Source organism: Amphiura filiformis, chromosome 3 (genome assembly GCF_039555335.1).
Source record: "Amphiura filiformis chromosome 3, Afil_fr2py, whole genome shotgun sequence".
In the NCBI taxonomy this organism is placed as follows: Eukaryota; Metazoa; Echinodermata; class Ophiuroidea; order Amphilepidida; family Amphiuridae; genus Amphiura; species Amphiura filiformis.
This window is the reverse complement of record NC_092630.1, coordinates 81912805-81939691: the sequence shown is the minus strand read 5'-3', so window position 1 is coordinate 81939691 and position 26887 is coordinate 81912805. Positions and strand designations below refer to the sequence as shown.

The following is a 26887-nucleotide window of genomic DNA, read 5'->3' as shown; positions in this document are numbered from 1 at the left end:
AACATTGACTTTTCTGGCTTGACCATTAGGCCTAAGTATTTACAATAGTTTTTGCACCCATCACACAAAATATGGTGTTTGAGCTGCTCTCTTAACCCTAACCCGCCTGAATACTACAAAATACTACTTGATATATGCGCTGTTCAGTGCATGCATCCCACGTGGTGTGATGACGCAATCGCCTAAGTGATATATAGGCACGGTTTCGCTGGCCAGCTGAAGCCCAAGACCCGTGGCAAAGTGTCGCCGACGAGTGCTTGGCATGCGAGGGGTCTCGGTTCAATCCCACCCAGAGCAAACAACTTCTTTCCTTCTTTTCTCTCTTTATTCTTTCCTTCTTTCCCTTCCGTCGCCGAAAAGCCCTTAGGGGGGTTAGGGTTAATATATCTGAATGAAATGGCACCAAAGATCATCATATTATTTTGTCTTCTCAGTGGAGCAGCTCTTATATTGAGATTGAGATTCAAGTCATGCTCTAAGATGGCTAACTATCTGCCCAATTAGATTGTCACTTACGAGGAACAAATAGTGCACCTTAGTATTTTTGGCAAGGACTCAAATGATATGTGTCACCCAAGGATGAGCATTATAAAGGTTCTCATATTTAGACAATGGAACCAGATTTGTTTGATCCTTACAACTAATTAATTAAATATCAATTAATTAATTACATTTATCTTTGTATGTAATATAATAACCAAATAACCAATATCACTGTACAATTTATTTTGATAATTAGTTGATAGTTCATTAATAACAAGAATCGATGCAACACTGACGGTCCATCCCGAGATCAAACAAATCTGTCTGCAGTGCCATAGTGCTATTGGCAATCTTGCTTTGCGCAAAATACCTCTAAAACCTATGCTCATTGTGACTGTTTTCTATGATGTTGCTTGCATCCACTTGCGTATATATTTAGAAGATTTCTTGTAACTATGTAAGAACCCACACCTTAAAGTACTGCAAAAAATTTGGCTCCAATGCAACAGACGTTGTGATAAGACCACTTTTTGAATGAATTGGCTATAATCAAAGACAGAATTAAAAAGACTAGTTTGCATCTGACATCATCTGTCAATCAAACTCAGGCACGGTTTGTTTACTACCATGTTGTGGTAATTACTTTCTGAATGCAACACTATAACAGCGCGTCCTGTGGTTATTTTTTCACTTCAACCATCTCAAAAGTTAGGTCCTAATAATAGGAAACTTTCCTTCCTGATGGGACTACATCAACAATGCCTAGGAAAGTTGTTTTTTGCCTTGTAAAAGTACCATAAGGTTTTGCTCTCTTCTGGGATTCCTTTTTCCCCGATGAAGGCACCAACCACTTCAGCAAACGGCTCTTTTCAGAGCCACCAAAACCTTTATATTAGCAGATAGGCGAGATCTGCTAGTTCTCTGTAGACAAGGGGCAGTCTTCATTGAACGGCTCTTTTCAGAGCCACCAAAACTTACAAAATCAGCAGATAGGCGAGATCTGCTAGTTTCTGTTGACAAGGGGCAGTCTTCAGCAAACGGCTCTTTTCAGAGTCATCAGTAGACAAGGGGCGGTCTACATGTCTCATTCTTAGGTACTTTGTCCTGAAGAAGTCAGAGCTACTCCTGACGAAAGCTTGACAGTTCTAAACTTGTCCGACGGCGAACCCGCTAAAAACCTACTAATTGTTATGAATTCCCGTCGTAAAAGCCTATCCCACAAAAAGCACCAACCTTCCATTTACACACCACTAACCAATCAAAGATCGTGGTATGGAGTTTGATTGACACAGACATCAAATGCAAACTAGTCTTTTTAATTCTATCTTGGATTATAAACTGTCAGTTATACCTAACATAGTTTTTAGGAGCATGGTAGAGTTGAACAAAAAGTATATAAAATAAAAATGTATATACATTGAAAAGGTAATACCTGTAATAAGTTTCATTCATTATCCTTTCACAAAAAATATTTAAATTTCTGATATTTTTTAGAGGCTAATGGTAGACATAAGCAGACAAAATAGCTTTGTATAGAAATATTCAAATCACCAAAATACTTATTTTCATGTTAGTATTATTTTTATATGATAGTTATAGTAGTATTTATAAAAAAAATGATCACACCCATCCAAAATGTTTTGTGCATTGTGCACAAGCAAAAGACATTTGCTAGACAAAACATTACACATAAAATGTTGGGATTTCTTTTCTTAAAAAAAGATTTTACCTATCTAAAAAATAATATACATAATCCATAGACACAAGTAAATATTAACACAAGAAATTATTGTTTACATAAAGCACAAAAATAATGTATTTCACACAAGAAGTAAGGACTGGATAATTAGAATTTTGAAATTGTTGGATCCGATTTCATGAGGAATGCTGAGTATGCATGGAGTTACACAATCCATGTTAAGATTTACGCCTGTCTTGGTTTGCAGTACTTGCAGGTATATCTACACACTTCGTAAGTCACTTTAGACACCCCAAAACTGGGGAAACAAACCACTAATCTGCAGAGAAATCTGAATCCAGGGCATCAATGAATTCAATGTGAGATCATCTTAAGATTGCCGCCCCCATATATTCAGCCTATTTCCCAGGCGTGACACTAGAAATCCACAAATCCACCCAAAATAAGTCAGAAATTTGGTCAGAAATCAATTTTACAGAGCAAAAATTAATGTTTCAGACTCAAGCTTAAAAGTAGCCCAAAAATGAAATCCCAGGATGATAGTACAATGTTGCCTAATTAAGCAACCGTTTTGTAGATGTGGCAGGCAACCCTGCACCTAAATGGGCTATCAAACCATTTGTCCAAAATCTGGCATTGACTTCATAGTGAACCAACCTGAGAGAAAGACAATGGATTGGATTGCAACCAAGTAACTGGTCAATTAACTTAACAGAATTCTTGGCATAAGATTTGAACTGCATATACTCCTGATGTATGAATTCTGAGTATTCAGCACATTTTATCAAATAGATGAACTGATATTCATACAACATAGTGTCCTTTTGGTAAAGGTTACACAATATGTATTCTGGTAAATTACAAGTTATATATATATATACGCTCAAATTTCTTCATACATCATAAAACAGTGCTGTTTATTATTAACATAGTTAATGGACATTCTGGTGTGTATTAGTCACAGAGATGTTACTTGGGCACTGCTGCATCTGACACTATAGGATCACTTGAGCTCTCTCCATTCCACCACTAAACAGAAAACATGCTATCCCCCAGGTGCAAGATGTACCCTAGTTATGAGGTTATCACACACTTTCAAAGTTTTTGCAGACAAATATACATCCCATAATGTCCATTTAACAAGAATTGTTTGTGCTTAAGAACATGATAAGTCTCAACCCTGTGGTGCCTTAGAGTGTTTTCATCATTGGGTTTGTAAAAGAGAAGCCTCGGAATTGGTGTTGGTTGATAGACTCTAATACTCGTTTGTCTGTTGGCGTCAAGGCAACCTTCTCCATGGTGAATTCAGGATCAAAGTTGCTGGCATCGGAGGCAGATTTCTGTGAAAGAAGGTAAATATAAATACCAACATTACAATTTGTTCACCTTGCCATATATATTTTTTATGATTCTTCACAATTCCGTTCACAATATATTGTCATTTTGATAGGGAGAGATTGAATTGACAGGCAGTTAAGTTTCCTTAGGCATAAAAAAAGTTTGTATTGCCGCGACCCTATTTTTCACATTTTTTCACATGCGGTTGAAAAGGAAATACCAACTTTTTTATGCCAGCTTTAAGGTGGTGGCAATAAGAATTCATCAGCACATAAAAAGTATACAACAATAAAAATATAATTGTCAAGATTGAGGAGTAGTATTTAAGTATTTTCAAGTTAATTTTATATTTTGAATAATTTTAGCATGACAAAGAGCTTTTTGTATCTACTAGATTATTAAAACTATACTACAGAGTATGCATTGAGCCTTCAGATGCACTTGTATTTATTACAGTAAGTAAGCTGTATCTACAAGTACTGGAACATTCAACATCTTTTATAAACTGACAAATTTGATGAAACAGATGTCAATATTTCCGCATACTGATAATTATCAGATGACTAGAAAGTGTCCCATTATAACCTGTGACGTGCCTTTTGGGATTTGCTGAGCACAGGCAGCTTAGCACTATAAAAAAAGTGAACATCGCCCTCTACAATATCAAATATAATACAAAGGGAACGGTCAATATTTATCTGTGATTCATCAGTATGTGGTGACTTGATTGGTGGAGAATGTCAGAATGGTCCACAAGCATGTGACACTTTAATGATACTTATCAAAAATTGAAAATGCACCTGTTTAAAGATTGTGATATTGTGTCTTTTGTGTAAGCACATTATATCAATAACTCTGATGGGTTGAATGTGCTGATTGATTTTTGTCAATTGTATCCAAGTTTAATTCGTAAGTTATGGATCTCATCATAAATGACCGATTCAGAATGTCATCATGCATAATTAGTCAAGCCAAATCAATTTTGATTTTTTTCCATTTCTGTGCAGAAAACACAGCCAAATTGGAACTGCCATCCTATCATAATCTACATGCTTGCTGAAAACAATTATAGAAAACAACATTTACCAGCTGTACTTCAAAATCCAATTTAACAAAGACTTATCCTGCTAGATTATAAATTTATATCACATAAGTATAAATATGATAACAAATACTCACAATCTTGGGCTTGAAAGGCACAGGGATCTCCTTCTTTTCCAAGGCATCAAAATTGATGGGTTTGAAGAATGGATGTTGCTTGACTTCATCCTTTACACCCAATCGTGTTGCAGGGGTGCGATCCAACAGCTGCAAATATAGCAATATTAACATTATCATTACTAAACTACATTGCCTTTCAAGAAAACATATTATTGATATAATTTACATTAATATGCTTGACTGGTGTGTACTTTTGTTCATTTATGTGAATGTAATTTGAAACTATGTGAATGTAATTTGAAACTATGTGAATGTAATTTGAAACTTTATTAACATGCACAGTAACAAAAAACAAATAATTTCCACATATCATCAGGATCCCCGAGATAAATTTGACAATTCCTATCCCCATAGTCCATGTTACAATTGGAAAATAATTTTCCTGATCATAACCAAAAAAGTTTAATCTTTTTAACAAAATGTACCCAAGTATAAAAAGCACGAATTAGTGTTAAATATAAAATGAGTATGAGTTAAGAAACCTGAAAATCACCACTATTGTCGGTTCACCAATATTGAATGGTCTACACATCACTGGCAGATCAAATCAGTGGGAATTAAAATTACAAAGTTGTCATACTTCATACACTCTTGCAAGCATGTAGTCAATCAGAAAAGATGTTAGAAAAATATGTGGAGTGTATTAACACTGTAATTGCACTCCACATACTAGGCACATGTCTTTTGAATGCATACATGTGATATGGATGCTTCTATATTCGTATTTTCCGACATTTTCAGTGAATATTTTTTTATAAAAATAGCAAACATCAAAGGATTTTTTTCTTGTGTATGAAATAGGTTAAAAACTGGGTATCACTTGTTGCTCGAAAAATTTGACAAATAATGCACTTGCGCCAAGATATTGATGAGTCTAATGCACTTCCTGCCTTTGGGGCTTAGACATATCAACATCTCAGCAGGCAAGCATTATTTTGTCCAATTTCTCTCTCAACAACTAATACACAGTTATTAACCTATAAATCAAACCCATCAATCTCCACCCTCCACCTCTGTATTAACATTATATTGAAAAACTGCCATAGGTTGGTGAAACCAATTTTGCACAATAAATATGATAAAAGCCTCAGCTTGGAGACAATCTTACTTTGCTTAGGCATGATAGGGCATCCTTTGATAGCCAGCGTGGGTAGTGTGGTGTGTCGTGTAGAATAGAATCAAACAGTGCATCTTCATCATCTCCATGGAATGGTGATTGACCTATCAACATCTCATACAATAAAACACCAAATGACCACCAATCTACTGAAGCTGCATACTTCTGACCTTGAAGAATCTACCAAAAAATAGACATTGTCATGTTACAACTTATAGAAAAGGTAATGATAAAAAACAAGGAAAATGCTTCTCACAACTGTATTTGAGGGTTGAGAACCAGAAAGCCTTACCTAAGGATTAGTTCTCGGGGTGTGAACTGTTTAGTAGGGGAGTATTCATTTTGTTTTTTTAAGTTAGTCCAAAAAGGAATTTGTTGGCCTAAAACTTGCTTGGGCCAAATTTGGTCTATATATTTTTGTTCACATGTATTTTGCTGGAAGGGTGAAACTCCTTTAAGGTGTATTGGTAGAGTTTAAACCTATACACACAACTAAAATTGTTCACTTACGTGAGCTTTCGACACGACGACTCTGTGTCTTTTTCAAACTGATGGTGATTGAGTTATTGATCTGGGATGTCACATGACGAGCTGACGATGGTGTGACTTTAAGGTGTGTTTTGAAAAGAAATTGGACACTCTCATACTAGAGCACCCCTCCCCATTTCCTGGATTAATCCCAAGAACTTGGTACCCTTACATGCTAGAGAAGTCACAATATTCTATATTGACTTCTAAGTAAGTTTCTAGAAAGTTGTGTCAGAACTGAAGCTTTAGAGGGCAATGATAAAATACAAAAGACTTCTCTCAACTTTTGTTCTTGCAATTATGGGGAGCCTGTGGCTGGCATCCACCAGTATTTTTATTATTACAAGGAATAGTCCTAGACAATAACTTGATGTTAAATGCTAGAAACATCTCAATATTTTATATTGGCTTTTGATTCAATTTCTAGGTGACTGAGTCACAAGGGTAACAAATGAAAGCAGAATGTTCATAATATTTTCTGGAGTCTTCGTCATAATTTCAGTTTCAAATGTTTAGGATGGTCAATCATATCAGATAAATGTCTATTGAATTCACCTAAATGAATAGAATAGGTAAACTGTAAGCTGTATCACTTGTGACAAATGATTGATCACTTCACAAAGTGAGCAGACGACATTTGCCCAACCATCCAATTAATTAGCCAAAAAGCCATTGCTCTGCATGAATAGCGTTCTGAACTACATAAAATTAATGTATAGAGACATACCTCCGGGGCAATATAATCTGGGGTTCCACAGAATGTAGTTGCTCTGTTGTCTCCAAATATATCTTGCTTACACATGCCAAAGTCCGCAATCTTAATATGACCTTCATGGTCAAGTAGAACATTGTCCAGTTTTAAATCACGGTAGATGATACCACGTCGATGTAAGAACTGTAGGCCACAGATAATCTCAGCTGCATAGTACCTGAAAAATTGTTTTAAATATAAGCTGATGTGGCTTTGACCCATACTGATGGCTAAAAATTTAGAACCTGAGTTTTTGGCATATTTGTAATTTGTTGTGCTTGTCAGGTCAACAGTGCAATTATGAAATAATACCATAATTCACACTAATTCCTCCGTAGAAATCCATGTTAAGCTGTCAAAATGGCTAGTGAGATTTCTGTCATTTTACCTTGTTATTCTAGCTTAAATTGGACAGAAAACCTTCCTGACAATTAATATTACCGTATTTGTTCCATTCACTGCCCATCCCCTATAATTAAATGCCCACCCAGTGACTTAACATTAAGCAAACTGATATTATTAACTGCCCAAGCAAATCTGGAAAAAAAATGATGATGATGGATGAATATTTTGGCCCATTTTTTTATGTAAACAATGTAAAAATAAGCGCCCACCCAAAATGACTTAGTTAAGCACCCTGGGTGGTTAATGGAACCAATATGGTAATATTATTTCATTATTTTGAGTAAAGAATAACAAATTTACAATTTGATGGAAATTGCAGATAAATGCCACGTCCATTTAACACAATTTGGTTTTTTTATCAAATGGATTTATTGTGTTTAGCCATGAAACTCTTCATATTATACAATACATTTTTAGGACATCCATTAATGTTAATTGTTCTTTGTTTTGAATCAAGTTGATGATCAAGAAAAGTAAATTAATTAGCAAAACTGTTGGTTGGTATGCCCTGATTGGTCAGTGCAATTCAATACCATCCAAAATTACTTGACAAAAGGAATATCGATTGACTTGATACTCTGAAACCAAAAGTAAACACAGAGCATGCGTGGAACTTGGCTTCTACAAAAGCAATTGATTTTAATAATATACTAAGTGATAAATGTTCCCATTTTTGTTATCATTACATACCTTGCTCTTGGGACATCAAATCTAAGTGAGGACTGAATGTGAAACATAAGATCACCACCATTCAAATACTCCATCACAAAAAACAGGTGCTCCTGTAAATAGAAACAAATTAGTTTGAGACAAAAGGAATAATAAGTAGAATATCTAACTTGAATGAAATGACTGCCATTGGTTTATGCATTCTACACTTGTCTTAGTTTGATTCACCCCATCAGACTGTAATATGATTGAAGACTAGAACTTATTTTTATTGTCCTGTATTTGCGGGCTCATTTATCAGTGTTATAATTAGTCCTTCATTGCCCGTCAATATTAAGTGTTAAGTGTCAAGGATAAGCATTATTATTTCATTGAAGTGTTAACAAAAATTAAACTTTAATGTTGTGTAGTATTTGTGTCACATAACATAGGTTTCATCAAACCTAAATTATTGCACTTACTTAATAACCTTACATAAACTTTGTTCAGCACTAATGGTCCAGGCTACCATCATGGATTAATATAGAAATTGCATACACAGTTAGGCACAGAACACTCATTAAATTAGCTTTGTATGAGTGACTACTCCTGTATTTTTCTGAAATCGGGAGTAGTGTCTGCTTTTGTGAATTTATGCAACTGCAAGTTCGAGACTTAATTTACACACACATAAACTAAATGGGTTTTGCCTGTAAGGTGCCTAACAAAGTTTAAACTAAGATTGTTTACCTTGCTCTGGAATGTACAGAATAGATGTGTAAGGAATGGATGTTGCCATGCTAGACCAAGAACCCTCCTCTCTACCATGGTACATTCCACATCATCATCTTCCAGTACCACATCCTTCTTGAGTGCTTTGATTGCGTAGTATTTATCTGTGTTCTTCAGTTGTGCTAACATGACCTGTAAAGAATAACATGGGAGTATAGACCAGCATGGATCAATAAGAAGGTTGGATTCAACACAAAGGGTAACACTCTCCTTCTTATGAATCTTTATGCCCCAAGCTATAATCGGGTGTAGTCTTTAACCGCATTTGACCAAACTTTGTCTGTCTGCATCTCAAATTGTATATTCAGAGTTAGCATTGACTTATGAAGCAAAATCCATCAACAACAAAACTAAGATGTCAAAACAAGTTAGAACAGGAAAATTTCATTTGGCAACTAGAAAAAATACAATCTTTCCATCTCCAGAGCTGCTCTCAGTTTTTGACCTAATAGCAGTTTTTCTGAATAAGCCATTATTTTCCACTTAGATTGTATAACTTGTATTTTAAGAAGGTGTGCAATTTGCTTATTTGATAGAATGGAAAGTATTTTGTTTTTATCTCAAGTAAAACTAATGTGTTTTTTTATTCTTAATTCACAAAACTCTCTAACCTGAATATGAAAAACTTAAACAATAGTATGCCAGTTATCACTATACCGGAATCCAATAATGAAGACGGTGCTTTGTGGACTTAACCCGTTATAGTATCTGCCTTATTAAGGTGATGGAATGTTATCTAAGGACCACTACTCAAGTAAAATACAAACAAAGATCTGATAGCAGAGGTACCAGGGAATTCAAGGATAGCAGCCCTAGTTGAAACTATGAAAGTACCATTGCACTCATACTTCCATGGTTTCTAATGTTGTGGTTATTGAATTGGTTTTCTACATATGGATTAAAATAGAAATCATATAACATCAAAATAGTTCATTTGACACATTCCGGGCTTAATCAAATACAAGGGCTGAACCTGTAAGTAACTTTTTTTCACTTTTCATTCTTGTATAAGCGCAACTCAATCAAATCAACACATTACCTTGCCAAAACTTCCTTTGCCCAAAACTTTGAGAAGCTGAAAGTCTGCAATCTTGTATGTCTTTACTGTGGGTTGAGGTATTGGTTGATCTTTATCCTGGGTGGTGGGTTTGACAGTCTCCCATAGTGATTCATATATAGCTCTGTATATCAAAACAAAGTAAACACATTGTATTAGGTTCACTACAACTGAAATTGCACTGGAATAGGTAGAATGGCTTCACAATGATAATCCATGTGGAGTTTCAATAACAAGCCTGCCATGCTAGACATACCATAAAGATTCGCCTAATGGCGCTATGGGCTACCTTGACATAACTGGAATTTTAGGCACAATCTAAAAGTGCCCTCTTGTAAAAATCCCACCAGCAAATAAGGGCACATACCCTTAATTCTTGCTGGGATTTTCAGAGGAGGGTGCTCTCTTTTCGTACAAAAAATTTACCCCAAGTCAAAGGTACCCATCTGCACCATTAGGCGAACGAACGTTTACGGTATATCAAGTTTTCATCATTAGTAGATTTGCCTTTTGGATGGAATCCTAATAAAGTCGACAGAGCAACTTTAGACAACAGTTTGACATGTCTAATGAGATACTTGATAAAGTCTATCACTAAGATCTCGTACCAGGGGATTCGGAGCACGACACATTAGGTTTGTGGACATGAGGCTGAATGATTTTGCAAATAGATCTAAAATACTATGTGCATAGCCACATCAAAATAGAGATTTTACTTTACCACTGGTATAATCAAGCTGTAGGAAAGTGCAATAATATACCATTTATTGATATCAATAACAGAGTACAATGACTTGTAATAATAATCATTTATCAGAAATAGTGATACAACAGATGCACATAATGACATTATACAGAAATATATTAATAAATTCATGCTTCTTGACCAAACAGACGGAAGGCAGCAATAAAGAAAACATTTTGCATTCACTATGTTTAGAGTATGAATGCAAATGTAGGGATGTATCTTTATGTGAATATGCAGTTCCATTGGGCACAATTGTTACCATCTTATCAAAAAGAATGCAATCATATAACTGATTGAAATGATGTGATTTTAAAGATTTAAATGTTAAATAATATAAAATGTGGAATTTTACATTTGGTAACAAATCAATACTGATGTTAAAGCTACAAATGTTGGCAATTTAACTAACATGCCTGTATTTAATAATGTTTTAACCACATGTGAAATCCACGTATTTGATAATTCACTAGATGACTTAATGTCAGTGTTAACATCTGCACACATCTCTCACATGCATCAATATTTCACACAGGTGGATGATTCTGAACTACTTTCAGTGGAAAGCATGCATTGAACAGTCACACAAACACACTAAGGGAAAATGCTTTGAAACATTTTTTTGAGAAATAAAATGGTTTTCTGAAAAAGAAAACAATTGATAAAATGGTGAAATTAAACTAAGGAAATTCCAGCTTTAAGATTCTAGCAAACATAATTCTGTGCTTAAGTTAAGGGATCTGGAATGAGCATTTTGAGGGTTTCAACAGTATTTTTTGTGGGACATGAGAACACATCAGACATATCGAATTGCATTCTGAATATGAAGAATGTCTTTCTGATATCAAATAATTTGTGATATATAATAGTCCTCGAAGTAAATTTTATAAATCCAATGATATATTCTTAAAGTGTATGTAGTTGGGAGGAATATTTGAGATCAGAAGGACATTCTTCGTATTCAGAATGCAATTCGATATGTCTGGTGTGCTCTAATGTCTCACAATAAATACTGTCCAAATGTTCATACCCCACCCTTAAGGGTGGGAGCAAGGGTTGCCCTCATGTCAATGGAACACATTCTGTTGTGATTTTATAGTTGCCTTTTATTAGGTTTATCAGGATATCAAACTCTATAGTTGTGTCCTGTGTCAAGTTAAGAGCTGTTGAGAGTGCCCTCAGTGTGTTTACATGGTTGCATCACCCGCATACAGACAAATCGCCCTTTTATGCTTGAATATACACCTGTGGGATTAGGTTAGCGTGTGCAATTTGAAACTGCCACTGCAAAATTCAACATGGCATTACTCTTAACTTGAGATGAGGCACACTTTAGAAATTGTAATATTTGGGCAGCTCAATAAACTTAAGTTTTTATCTCAGAACTCACTGACTGGTGGTGTAATTATTTTAGGACAGTTTAAATTCAATTTATATAATTAGTAATATACAATTGTAGCATAATTCTTTTTTGAGGTGGGGGCCACTGTGAACATGTGAACAAAGTAATTTTGACAAATATGTTGCTCATGCATTTTTTGTAGCAAATCTTGCTTTCTGTAACAAAACCATTCTTGATTTAAGAGACAAAAACAACGACACATCCAATTACTCAAACAAGTATACAAAGTCAAAAGAAGGCATTTTGTTCTTTCGTTAAAAGACAATAAACTATGCTCACAAGAAAGTCACAACACTAGAAACAATATAATTAACTAATGAGTAATAGCTTACGGTGTTCTCCGTCCATTAGTTGAATGAAAAAGAGTTGACAAATCATGAGTATCACAGTAACACAATTACCATATACAATGCTAAAACAGTGGACTTGCCTCTGTATTGTGTTTTGAGTTGTAAATGACTCTTGATAGTTTAACATTAAAATATCAAATGGATTTTCAATTATCTACTAAATCACATCAATCATGTTTTAAAACAGTTGAAACGTGTAATGAAACTATTTAAAACTTTTGATTCTTATAATTCAGGATGTCAAAATTATAAAAGGAAAAAACTTCTGGGATTTCCAAAATGTTGGTTGTATTTGTTTTTGTACAGAAAACTTTTTTCAAGATTGTCAAGATTAGTGTTGGTCTGGTGTGGACCAAATCAATTATATTTTTGTTTTCTTGTGGCAAATATGACTTAACAGAATGTATGTTTTCATGCTTTGTTTTTGAGTAGCAATTTTCAATACACCTTTTTCAGGAGGACTTTTACAAAAAAAAATGATCATGCATGACCATCAACAACACATATTCAACCAATCCATTTCTAGTGATTTGAACTAAAGTGAACAACACCATATTCAATATGATGCATCAAGTATGAACAATACAGTACATGATTGATATACATGTACATTCACTTGGGTTTTGCCTGTCTTAGGCCAAATGTTATAAATAAATTCACACCACACCAAATGCTTATCGAACATGCTATTGCCAGTAGTGTTTTTGTTTACTGCACATTATTCTGGATTAATTTGTGAAGATTTCTGAAAAGGTTAATTCCAATCAGAGATTAACAGTTTGCAGCGATTATTGTTACCCTAACAGTTAATTTCAAGCAGGCATGACCATCCATGAAAAATCCTGAAAAGTTTGAAAAAGCCTGAAAAAGCGTGTGAAATTAGGCTAAAGACCAAAAATGGCCTGAAAGTAAACAAATGTGCGGAAATTTGGACCAAAGAAGCCTGAATTCAGAGTAAAGCCTGAAAAATCTCATGCCTGTTGAAGTATGACTGATAAAGATATCACACGCACAAAGATCTAAAAAATATCAAAGATCAGTCACATGTTGTAGGTCACATCAGGTCACAGGGTTAAAGTTCATATACTTACTCTTCTTCTTCATCTTGTGGCATGGCAGGTGAGTGTGCATGTTGACCCATAGCTGATTTGGTTTTCTTTTCTTGCTGTAATCAATAAATAATATGACAACAAAATGATCATCAGTGATCACATAATGAAGACTTCTGGACAATTATTAACAAGAACTCCTCTTAGTGATTACTTGTTAGTGATTTAGTATGAATGATTGAAATTTGTAAGTTTTTAAGAACTTTGTATTAATCCTTGATGAAGTCTTTAGTTAAAGATAACCAAGGCTTAGGTGGTAAAAACCGTACAAGAGCAAAGACAATGTGCTCATTGTTACAATGCCTTGCTGTTAGGACTGGAAGATTTCAGCTTAAGTTTCAGACATTGATATAGCAAAACAATTCTTTCTGCTATGTCCACATTGAGTCGATGGTGGAATGATTCCATCCATCCGTCAAAGAGATGGTGTTACTTACATCTACTTGATTCATGGCTTCTGATAGAAGTTTCTGGTTGACGCCACATAAATTGGGTACATTCTTCTTACATTTGTGATGGATATTTGTATTGCATTCTGAGAGAAACCAAAATAAAAACATTGTGATCTTTCTTTAAAAGTGAATGGTATATCCAAAAGATGAGAAGTACAAATCACACCAAGGATTAAAAGATGCCACAAGAGGATATCTAGAATATATAAATATAGGAATGGTGACAGGTGTACCAACTTGATGGGGATTATCTCCACTTATTTTGCTTGTTGCTATCTATAATTTGGTTTACCTCAAGTTTGGTAGTGACGTATGTGCATATTTTGCTCGCCACAGTATCGAATCGTGCGCGGAAAGTTAAACGCGCTGAGTGAACACGCACGCGTACAGAGGCGGTTTGTTGTCACACTTACAGCGCAACCGCGAAGAAGCATTGACGTCACTACCAAACTTGAGGTGAACCAAATTATAGCTTCAATTTCTGCTGTAATATTTTCTTGTATGTCCTGGAGGAAGCGTAGTATATTTACTACATTATGGTTCATTTTGTCTTTTTGTTTCTTTGTGATTTGTACTTTTTGTTGGTAGTTTTTTCACTCTTCTATGGTTTACATGCTACTTTAGTTTTTATCTTTCTTACTTGCTCAAAACATCAAGTTGGTTTACCTAGCTCATATTCATTCTGTTATGATCGTCTTTAAGTTCTCAGAAGTCTTTGTTCAGTTCTTTTCTCAAGTCAATTCTTAAGGAGGTACTACACCCCTGCCCAATTTTGTGCCTATTTTTGCATTTTTCTCAAAAATTATAGCGCATTGGTGACAAGTAAGATATGTATATTATTGGGGCAAGGATTACAACTACTGCACTGGAAATTTTATTTCAGCACAGACAACAGTTGTGGAGTTACAGTCAAAAATGAGGAAAACCAATATTTGATCAATAAATCAATAACTACTTGCTTTGAGTTGCTGAATTTTCAGTACAGTAGTTGTAGTCTTTGCCCCTATAATATACATATCTTATCTGTCACCAGTGCGCTATAATATTTGAGAAAAATGCAAAAATAGGCACAAGATTGGTCAGGGGTGTAGTACCCCCTTAAGCAATACTAATATTTAAATGCATACGAATTGTTTCACAATATTCTAATCAATCTATTTTGCTTAATGATATTGAAAAGAAATCTACTTTTGCAAGTATTTCATAAAACATTTAACCATGACAAAACAACTATTTCCTATACTGACCTTCACATTTGAGACCCTGCCTCAACAAGCCATAAAGCATACTACCACAGTGGTCACAAAATGTTGGACTTTTATAATTGTACACCTTAAAACGATGTGGTAGATCTATGTTGAAACGTTCTTTCATGATCTGTAACACATTGGGGGAAAATAAAGATTAGAATTATAGAAAGCTTTATATATATATGTGTGTGTGTAAATGTAATATCTGACAACTACATAGATCTACATAGATGCGCTGGGTGATTCTTGCTCTTTCCCCTACACCACACATTGTAGTAATGCAATAAAAGTTACTTCAGATATAATGCACACAGCATTCGATAGAAGTCATATTGCACACCAAAATTTGCCTGTTGTGATACAACTTTTCAAAGTGTGGTGCAAAATATATATAAAGTGTAATAAATAAATAAATAATTTAAATAAATAAATAAAATGCGATACCACATTTCACCAACTTACGTGTTTGACAACACTTCAACTGCACTGATTAAAACTATAATAATAAATTTGCTCTGCATAAAATGAAACCACACAACAGCTTTCAAAATGGGGTGCAGTTATGCTCCCCAACATAATTTAATCACTGAATGCACACCATAGAAGTGACACATTGATGCAGGCCTACTTTCATCATTTCCTTATCCACATTACCTTTGTTTGGAGTGTGTCTCCTGCCTGTGCTCCAGGACACTTGGTGAGGATCCGGTCATAACATCTTTTGTGTACTGTCAACTGACATTCAACACACACATAGCCTTGTTTATTGGTCACACCCCTGAAGAATATCGCAAAAAAGATGAAATTTAGTTGAAAATTATGCACATTTTTGAAAGTATTTTCTGATGTAACATTTTCAACACAATACTGAATGGATAATACACATACAATTAAATGAGACCTATTCAAAAAGCTACCAGATTTCTTTAAAAAGGAAACAGTGCTACACATATAATAAATTAACATGTTCCTATATTGAGCTATGAAGAAGAACCTCAATATGGCTATAGATCACTTTGATGCATGGAAACAACTCGTCTAAGTTAGTTTGGTATAAAATCTTCTTGAGGTTAATAAACTGTATATTATGAAATGAAATGAAGAAAGTAACACCAGGAAATTGGAATTGAGAAAATCTACACTTTCTGCCTTTAGAACTGATTACTATCTGCAGGGTACAACCTCTAGGGATATTCAGAGGTCTCAAACAAAATGGTATGTTTGTTTGCACCCAGTGAATAAATGATGAAGTCGATAACCTCAATCATAATTTGATGTCATTTTCAAACCAGACTTACAAAAAGTTCATTTTCTTCTCTCCATTTAATCTAAAACACTGATTTTATAATCACGATTTTCAATATTTATTTGGGTAAAATCAAACATTGCTGCTGGCCAATCACAACATCTCTTAAATAATGTGCTTGTTTGTGTGTATATTTCACATTGGCTATGCTGAAGAAATCATGTCACATAATTGCTTACTGCATCACCTATGAGGATCTTTGTTATATATCAATCATTGGGTTCATGTAAATTATCAAGTAATTACATTTACTTGCATTACACAGTAATGAATTTGTATACTGGTTCTCAAACCTTTTTTCAAAGTGAATATTTAATCTTTTTTTCTGTTGAAAACGATTTGTCCCTAACTGCATTGGCAAAGATTGAAAAACAATTAAAATCCTTTCAACTTAATATTCAATTGGAAAAATGTTTCCCTAATATCAATCAATAAAACATTGAGAATCACTCCTGTTGATTAAAAATACTGAAAATACAAATCATTCAAATGAATATTCAGTTGAAAATGATTTGCTTTCCTTACTGCAGTGAATATTCAATTTGGACAATTTAAGAGAGTTCAATCCTGTATTAAGTTTCAAAATTGTTCTTAATAATGAGCTGATCTGATCATTGCCACCCTAACAACCTCACATTGTGATGAAGACATTAATGATTCATGAGCAAATTACATACTTCTTTACTCTATATCCCACAAAAGACGCCACCCTCCTCATATTATGATGAAGACATAAACGATTCATGAGCAAATTATACACTTCTTTACTCTATTTTCCACAAAAAGATACCATATTCAACATAATTAGCCCCCAAGCTCTGACATCATTCATTTTCTGAGGCCATTTATTATTTATAATAATAAGTTATAGATGAAAACTGCAAATTTTCCATGAAAACAATTTCATAATTCAGAATAACAATAAAAAGAACAGTAGAGCATACATCTCAACAATTGAAACTGAAAACTACATGGTTTTCCTGCTACTTAATGCTCTGCATGCTAGCCATAGGTTTCAACATAAGAAGTCCCAAGTTTTGAGATATTTTCTCAAAATATCAAAAGCTATCTCAAGAACCACTGAACCAATACTAGGCTTGTTTGTACTCATTTTAATGCATTTTTCATGCTGATTCCAAATAGGGTCATGAAAATTCACATTTCTGGAATTTTCGACTTTTTAAAATATTTTTGAAACTTGTCGTCTGCAGTCGACACCCACGTGAAGAGAGGAAAAGTGGTGATTTTTTTACATGGTGCTTTCTACCTAACAATTGGAAGCCTTTCACAAAAATAATCCCATTCCAGGGTTTAAGTTAAATTGTTCCAGCAATTGGTATATTAGCAACGAAGTTGCATATCACAATGGTCCATAGAGAACAGTTTGGGTGGTATGCCACTATGGGGGATGAGGGAGGCTACCACTTTTTTGTTCAAACAATCTACATCTCGTGCCTAAGGTTTTACTGGAGAAATGAGGCAAAATAAGTGCTTACTGGAGTTATGAGAAAATAAGAGATTTTATCAGATGAAAAAAATCTCAATTTTTATGAGATTAAATGGGGGATGAAACTTTCAATATGATTGTTATTTAATAGCTACCAATTTTTATATTGAAAGCACCCTTATGTTGACATGTGGGGATTCAACAAATAAAGTTCAGGAAAAGTTGTTAGTTATGCAGGAGCGCAAATTAGGTTAAATATGAGGGAGGTTATTCATGACCGCAACACCTCCTTCCAGCAAAATATATGAGCATGAATTCTATCAAAGTCATGCATCTCTTCAACATTCAAACATGAATATCTAATACTGCAGTATAAAAGGATTTTTCAGGAACAATTCAACCCATGAATTTGAATATCTCAAAAATCTAATTTACCTCAATTGCTTCTGATTGATGTTTATTCACGAACTTATTTCATAGTTGGTCATAATTTTGTGAAATCTAATTGATCCAAATAGTGAAATTTTGTTGCTTCTTTTATAAGTCAAAGATGATAATGATGAAAAGGTAGCATACATTCATAATTTCGTACCCAACTAGTGCTGACATCAATGAGTACATAACAGCAAAATATAATAGCTTACAACTTTGGATCAATGTGTACAAGTCATTTGTCTAACCAGGGATGGTCTAACCAGACCATACTATCATTGCCACCTGCTGCGATTTTGACATTTTGGAACCAAGCATACACATGATACTTGTGCTAAAAGAGGCCATGCAAATAGAAATGCAAAATCAATCTACTAAGGATTTAAAGTATAGTGCAAGCATACTCCGATGCTCAATTTCTGCACATTGAAGGTGTTTGATCTCAACACAAGTGTTTGATCAGTAACATCAAAGATGCCAAGGGCCTTCCCCTTTATAAGTTTAAAAAGTGTGTGCCTTTAGCAACTAGTCGTATAGTCTGTGGCAACTCACACATATCGTATCCTTATTATGCTTTTACATGAAACAGATTTTTGAATTATCTTTATATTTTCCATGTGATTATCACACAAAACACTTTGTTCCATAATGATTTATAACATCAGTTTGTTTTATGCTGTCTTTGTAAATTTGAGCAAAATGTTTGTTTCCTGAACCTAGTGAATGTATCATCAAGTCTGACAAATGGATGTGATGTCATCTGCAAACCAAACAGTGTATCGAGGCTACAGAATATAATTGTATTGATCATTGCTGACATTTTACAACATTCAATATTCTATTTCTGCCATGACATACAAATATCACACAATCATAAATGTCATGAATCACTTCTTAACACTTTTTGTTTGAGTGGGTAATAGAAATATTCAGTTGTATATAAGATGAAATGTGAGGATAGCGAGAGCTAACAAGTGGAATTAAGTGTTTTATATGGGGAAATGATTTAAGAGCTACAATTTTAAAATTAAAAATACTTTTCATTGAATTCTTTATGACTAAATTGAAGTTATAAGAATTAACTTTGAAGCATGATGTATAATTGACTATACTGCCCATTTCAGCTGTCAGATTTTCCTCTCTGTTAAAATAATTGGACAATTTTGTTGATGTTACTTTAAGATTTGATTTTAGAGTAGTTATCTAAAAGGTGGGCTGATCAAATTCAATCCATTTGGTTAGCTTGTTACAATTATCTAATTAGAACTGGCCCAGTTTCCTCCATCCTTGATAGCGAGTATGCAGTGTGAGTGTGTAGCATAAGGATTGGGCAAGTCAGAGTGAAGCTTACACATCAGCTCCAGACTGGTCACTACTGGTTATTGATATTTGACTGGTAAGGTTATCTGATATCAAGTTGAGAATCAAACAATAAATCACAATAAACATCTTTAACTACCATTCTGTGTGTCAAAAGTGGGTACTATAGACATGATAGAGGGAACATCCACGTGTCTTCTACCATTGACAAGTGCTTCTTTTTCCTATCTTCAAGAAGTTTTTGCTTGAAATGGCAGATTGGCTACTGAAGCAGGTGCCACATATTCATTGATAATTTCATCTTCTCAGATAATATAAATGTCACATTGGTACCAGGAGAGCAACAAAATATCAACTTGCTATCTATGCATGTTTTCCACAAAAAAACAATTCCATGTAAAAATAGCCTGTGGAAGTTTATCTTTTTGTCCTTTTTTGTTGTTTTGACTGAGTCTGGCTGGACCAACTGGGCAATATTGTAAATGCCAAGTGATTATGTACTAGGATAATGCAACATTTTGATGCTGAACATTGAATATTAAATTGCTATGTGAATATCAAATATATAAAAATAATCGATAAACTATGTAAAACAATTTCCCATTTTCATATAAAAACGTTTCTTGGTCAATTTGATACCTATACACATATGATGCACCTCATGTTGAATCCTAAATGAGTAAGAGTGATTTTGCCTGAATACAACAAGACATGCTATACAAATATCATTGTTGAGTACATTTTGCCTTATTTGCTTCACCAATACTTATTAACAGATGGGTCCCCCACACTTGTGCAATCTTGGAATGAATATGCCTCTATTTATAACTACTTTCGGAAGAAAAGCATATTGAATTACAAATTACAGTTATTAAAAAATTAGCTTTCGCAGTATTGGTTTCAATAATTATAGCTTTAGTTACATAGCAATTTGATATTTAATCATTCTATTAATCTAAGAGTAGAGGATGCAACTTGATATTCGTACATTCTTCAAAAATTCACTCCTGCCTACCTAAGGGTACAACCCAAAAGTTCAATGATGTCCTATGAATGAAAGTGTTTTTGTTCTGAGGCTAACTCTCTCTCCCTCCCTGTAACGCAAGTTTGAAATGTTGAAAATTCCAACCTGAAAGATCAACTTTGACTGATATTCTAGGTATTAACGAACGTAATCAGACCCCGAATGAATGTCGTTTATAGGACGTCATGTCATCAAACTTTAGGTTTGTTCCCTAACACGGGTAATGTTCTGTGTAGCTAGATCTACTCCATGGTATTGCAAACTTAAACAATCTATTGAGAAAGACTTGATGAAGTCTAAAATAACTGCAAGTTATCTTTCCGGAATTTAACTGATTTGAACAATACTGTTAGCATCCAGGCTATAATTAGTTCAATTAAGTGTGACACACATTACGATTTTCATTAACTGACTCGTGAGCGCACAAATGATATCTCAATTATCTAGGGATGGGTTGTAATGCTATCACATCAAATGTGGATATAGCTTTTCATTAGGACCTTACATTCATCCTACTTGAAGCTGAATTGCAGTCTGTTTCAAATCTTCAAATTAAAATGAAATAATGAAAGTCTGTTTTAAAACAGTGAAACAGTGATAACTAGAGACATGTGTGTATTTGTGAAACATGGTGTGCATTCATTACAAGCATCAGATATGATCACTGCCACATGTCTTGAGGAACTGGCACAATATAAACTATAACTAGAAATGGCGAAGAGATATTAATAAACCCTTATTAAATATATAAATATATATCTGCTTAATTTATGACAGTTTTGTCAAATGAAAGTTGCCTTTGTCAAAGTAATGTTCGGCCAATTAAGGGGATGTAATCTTTTTGGTAGAATTTTTGGTGGGAAATAATCCTGCCAAATAATTTCAAGTAATCTTTTTCCCACAACGCAATATCATAGTCATGAAAGTAATGATACGTCTGGTTGCTTTAGATTCTTGAATTCAAATATTTGTTTTTACAGAGTCTTGAATCGTTGAGTTGTACATTTTCCAGCAAATGCCCGGATATGTCAAGCGGGTGTACTCAGAGTGGTACATTCAAATTGAGTATTGATAAAGTATGTTATGTTCTAATAAAGACTCTCATGAATCTCCCCAGTATTTAACCTTTCAATAATTTGAAAACAAATCTTTGATAAGTTCACAATTTATGTAGACAAATCCAATTTCTACTCATCGTTAGACAGTTTTGTCACCCAGGTCGGGCGACTTCTTTTGTAATGCAATGATCCCCGTTTTCCCGCGAAATTTCTCATTTCTTGGGTACACAGTTCTTAACAGTGGATCATACAATTTATACAATCCTGATGAATCTATTCCAAAAAAATCTGTGACATTAATTTATATTAATTGCCGACTTGTGTGATGGATGACTGTGGTCATCCATTGCATGATCATTTCTCATGTCAGCCGATTCCCGGATCTGGCCATTATGTGCTTGTCCCCTGCCATGACTACACAATATCTCTCCTCCTTTGTTCCACAGGCAATCAGACTTCACAGCTCTACAATAGGGTGCTATTCTGAGTCAGATGTAATTCAGACATCTTCATTTTATGTACCGCTGTTTAACAGTAATCTGTATGTGTTTTCTATTCATTTTTTATGAGTACTCACTACTCATGAGTGAAATTTCCTCTTGAATCTACTAAAGTATTACTTTGACTTGACATGATAATTGTTAGTGCTTCGATTCACCTGTCTTAGAGCAAGCAACAGATAAATTCATCAAACCACAAGTCTCATCTTCATATATGACAAGGAAAGGTGCATCTAAAATGTTTTAGTAAAATAAAATGTCAACATCTAGTCAAATTTCCTGCTCTAAGACGAGATGGATCAATAGCTTAAAAATCACTTTGAGAAAATCGCATCATTTGGTAAATCAGGAAGGAAAAAAATCAATAGATCTAGACAAAAACCTCTCTAACAAAATGTCTAAACAATAGAACTGCACCAGTTAGCAGTAAGATAGAGCCAAATTAATTATGTTTCCCATCCATGCCTCTTTCTGTTTTTGATGCCCCATTAATTTTTACTATTTGGTATATTGTTAAAAATCAAATGTGCATAAACATTGATTTGGTGATTTACTATGGATTCATATCACTGATGCACTTACAATGCAACGCCTAGATGAGAAACATTTGATTTTACTTTACACTTTGAAAAAGGAAAAAATGTACACACTTTCAAAATCTGTGTGGTTTATTACAAAATAAAATGCAGAGTTTTAAGTTTCTTTTCCGTTTGAAATTTAATTAAGAACTGTGCAGATATTTACACAAAATTGTTCATAGACGATATCCTGGTATAGGAATGAACACTATGTCTTTAAACCTGGCTGGGAGAGAGAGCAAACACATACATGCTACTCACATATTCCAACCGCTATATAAAACCACTTCTGTGTATGTGTGAAAATTCAAATTGGAAATCCACCATCATTTTATAATTACAAATATGTGATCCATACAGGCTTTAGCGGCTTTCAACTACTCCATGAAAACCCACGCATATTTTGTGTGTTAAGGACTAGTAATGCTTTATTGAATATCAAGTCTCTTTATCACTCATTATAAACTCTTCTATATAATATCAAGGGTGATGCATTTGAGATAAACCATTTTATTTACATTAAAAATAATGTGCTAAAATAACACCAAAAAGACTATTGAATATGTTCATGTGTTTGGATTTGCAAGGTGCTTTATTTTTATTGACTTTTAAATGCCCCAGAGGCATAAATTTACTAAGAAACAATTTTACATATTAATGCATTTAATCAAAGGTGCATCTGAATACATTTTCTGTATAAAGATACACATTTCAAAAGATATGGACATTTTCAGTAGAATTCAATATGAAAAGTCATGTAGAAATCCATCATTCTTTCTGTATACATTCACTTATTCAGGACATTGTGACAATGATCCTGTGACAACTAATAATTATGATCATTGTGCAATAATATATTTTGACATTATGATTCACACCTCCAGTTTGACATCTTTGGTGATGATATTATACTAAACAGCTATCACTATTCATACCAACATTTCTATGTATTAGTCAGTGGCGTAGCATGGGTCATCATATTGGTGGGCACTGACCATGATTGAGGGGGCACCGGGTCTGATGGGGGGGGGGGCACAAGCCATTTTCAACAATTTTCCTATGGGATTTTCTAAAATTTTAGATTGATTGGGGGGCACGTGCTCCCGTACCCCTATGATGCTACGCCACTGGTATTAGTTATGACTATATCATATTTTCAAGGAAGAAAAAGAAATAAATGTTGTTTATACTAGGATTTTCAAATTCTATGCATAACAGATTGTTCTTATAATTCTTACAAAATTTGTTACTTTGAATACACCAACTCTTAAGGACATGAATACTAGGAACTGTAGGTTACCAAGTAGGTAAACCAAATGCAATGCTACAGAGGTCCCTCGGAACTGCATTACATATACCTGTTGCAGTCTAATTAATTTAATTACTATTGATTTTCTGTTCAACACACTTTATAATGTAATTAGGAGTCTAGACATATACCCACTCCAAACCTGTTGCCTGCCTGGCGTAGTCTATTAGTTTAACACATTTGTTATTCTAGACTAATTGTGACACTTTTTACAAATCACTATTTGTAACTGCTACTGAAATTAATTACTGTTGTCTGCTGCTTTCTCTAGTTCTGACTTTTCTCACCTAGGATGGTATTCTAACACCCACCAGTTTGAAACTTTTATTAACAACTATCTTACTTAAAGCAACTGAAGTGTGTGAATTTTAACAAGTCTGTTATATCTCAAAGTTGGCTAGCCTGAAGTACTTACTGGTGTCAAGAATACCTCATTTTTCTCGCTATATAACAGCTCTTTCCTCATCTCTATTCTCATATTCAATATTTCAATATGGTTTATCTAGTACTGCTTGTCATTTACATCAAGATCTTTCACATTTAAGGTGGAATGCAGCATGATACAATTCTCTCATAGAATTTCCTGTATTTTGCTACGGCATTTTCGCATATGCTGATTATGGAATCCAATTTAAAGCAAAATCAATAAAAATATGGGTGGCTTTCAAACATTTTACTACAGGGTTCTATGATAAAAATACCAAAATGTCAGAAACCTTTTCATTACTTAGAAAATTTCCTGACAGAATGTTTGAATTTGCACATGTGTTCAGGAGTTGTCTAATGTTGAAATGGTAAAATTTTAAAAACAATGGTTAAAGGGCTACTTTTTGAAAAAAATTGCAAAATCAGTGCATTTAAGTTCATCTTCCTCCCTGTTTTACACTTTGCCTACATTCTCACTGAACGATGCAGCAGGATGGTAAGGATATGGGTGATGACACAAAGTGTTACCGGTTACAAGCAACACATGTATACAGCTATGATTTTTACCTACAATATCCCTTGCATACCAACTCTTGCATCTTGCTAGTTACTTAGTTATGTTACTATAAAACATCCACTAGCTGAGGCACAGTAATAGCAAGTGTTTCTAACGAGTTAACATTTATCTTCTCATCATTAGTTAAAGTGCATTACTTGATGATGAAAGATTAATGTTTACTTTATGCAGTAACAGGTTATTTTTTACTGCAAAAATGCTCTGATTCCCAATCACTTGCTTATAGCAACATAATCATACATTGGAACACAATTTTGCAGTCTTATAATTTCTTTGAAATAATTCTACCAGGTTGAGGAATACCATTGTATAGGGACACATACAATTTCTTTCCACTCTGTGAACCTGACCCAATGTGATTTGCACAGATCCACCCATCTCTGAAAAAGTTAAAATCTGCAATTTGGTGGCCAATTGGGTAATTTAGGAAGATTTCTACTATAAATCAGTTAGTTGCCATGCTACCACCCCACCCAGCCTTAAACAAATGACTATATATGCTAAAAGTTGGGACTGGTTATCACACATTTTAATTAACAGTTCAATAGAAAATGGTGGACTCTTCAGGATGAGACGATCATGCCCACGATGATGGATTTTGATATAAAAATTAAAGTATCATATTACGATACTACTTTAATAACTCTTTATTTCATAATTTCTATAGCAACATTAAAGACATGTAATCATGTTCCATATCTCCCTGAAAAATTACATATCAAGTTACACGGAAACTGTGTCATTCACCAAATCAGGCAGCAATTTTCCATCTCTGCAAATAGGCGTTAAGTAATATGGCTCCATGTGGTTTTGCCAATAATGGAAATAATAAACATAAAAACCTCCTTGGTTGAAATGCACTGACAGCCAAAATTTATCTATATAGGATTCTTCAAAGAGTATCTTGTGATTAACCTCAATATCCTCATGTATCTACACTCGGTATCAAATTATTGATTGAAAAACAGAAGACTTTTATAACAATACTAGTGTAGAAAACGGTACCTATCGGAGGCAGGAACCTATTAATGTGAACACTGATTTATTGCACTCAGTCGTAATATGAACATTTTCACAAGAAGCTATGGTATAGAGCATTTGTAATGCTAGTGGATGTAGTCTCTTTAATGGGGAGAGTAATGGAGCTACCAGATCTTGCTTTTGAATTAAAATTTACTAGTTTCCGTATATATTTCTGTTATCTAAATGTATCCAAAACAGAAAAGGCTGGCAGCCTAATTGATTATGTACTGGTAATACTGTAAAGAAATGTTTGTTTATATGAAAGAAATTTCCATTATTTCACAAGAGATGGTACATCAAACAAAATGCAAGCTGTTTTGTACACACCTTTGCTACAATCTGAGCAAAAAGTAGCTTTGTTCCAAAGCCGACCTATATTTTCCACCCAATATAAAAGTAAAGCTGAGTCCAAATGCTATTCTGACACAAGTCTGAAGAGTTTTTGCATCAAGGTGAGTGAGGTTTCTAGATAACTGAGACTTTATAGTTTACTGGAGTTACTACTACATGTTTCCTGTTCACTGAGGCTATAGCGCTGAT

General features: G+C 34.2%; 1 protein-coding gene across 6 annotated transcripts in view; it reads right to left on the bottom strand.

Annotated features, from left to right (window-relative positions):
* Positions 1–294: 294 nt before the first annotated feature.
* The window catches only part of LOC140149254 (protein kinase C delta type-like), a 245718-nt gene continuing 219125 nt past the window's right edge, over positions 295–26887 (bottom strand). For all 6 annotated transcript variants that reach the window (XM_072171491.1, XM_072171497.1, XM_072171492.1 and 3 more), the window contains 11 exons: positions 16002–16125; positions 15345–15474; positions 14083–14180; positions 13628–13701; positions 10022–10163; positions 8941–9114; positions 8233–8324; positions 7114–7315; positions 5850–6038; positions 4700–4828; positions 295–3522 (listed from right to left, as the gene is read on the bottom strand). In XM_072171491.1, the coding sequence (XP_072027592.1) occupies positions 3373–3522; positions 4700–4828; positions 5850–6038; positions 7114–7315; positions 8233–8324; positions 8941–9114; positions 10022–10163; positions 13628–13701; positions 14083–14180; positions 15345–15474; positions 16002–16125 (1504 nt within the window). In that variant the 3' untranslated portion in view covers positions 295–3372. The remainder of the gene's footprint in view (positions 3523–4699; positions 4829–5849; positions 6039–7113; positions 7316–8232; positions 8325–8940; positions 9115–10021; positions 10164–13627; positions 13702–14082; positions 14181–15344; positions 15475–16001; positions 16126–26887) is intronic.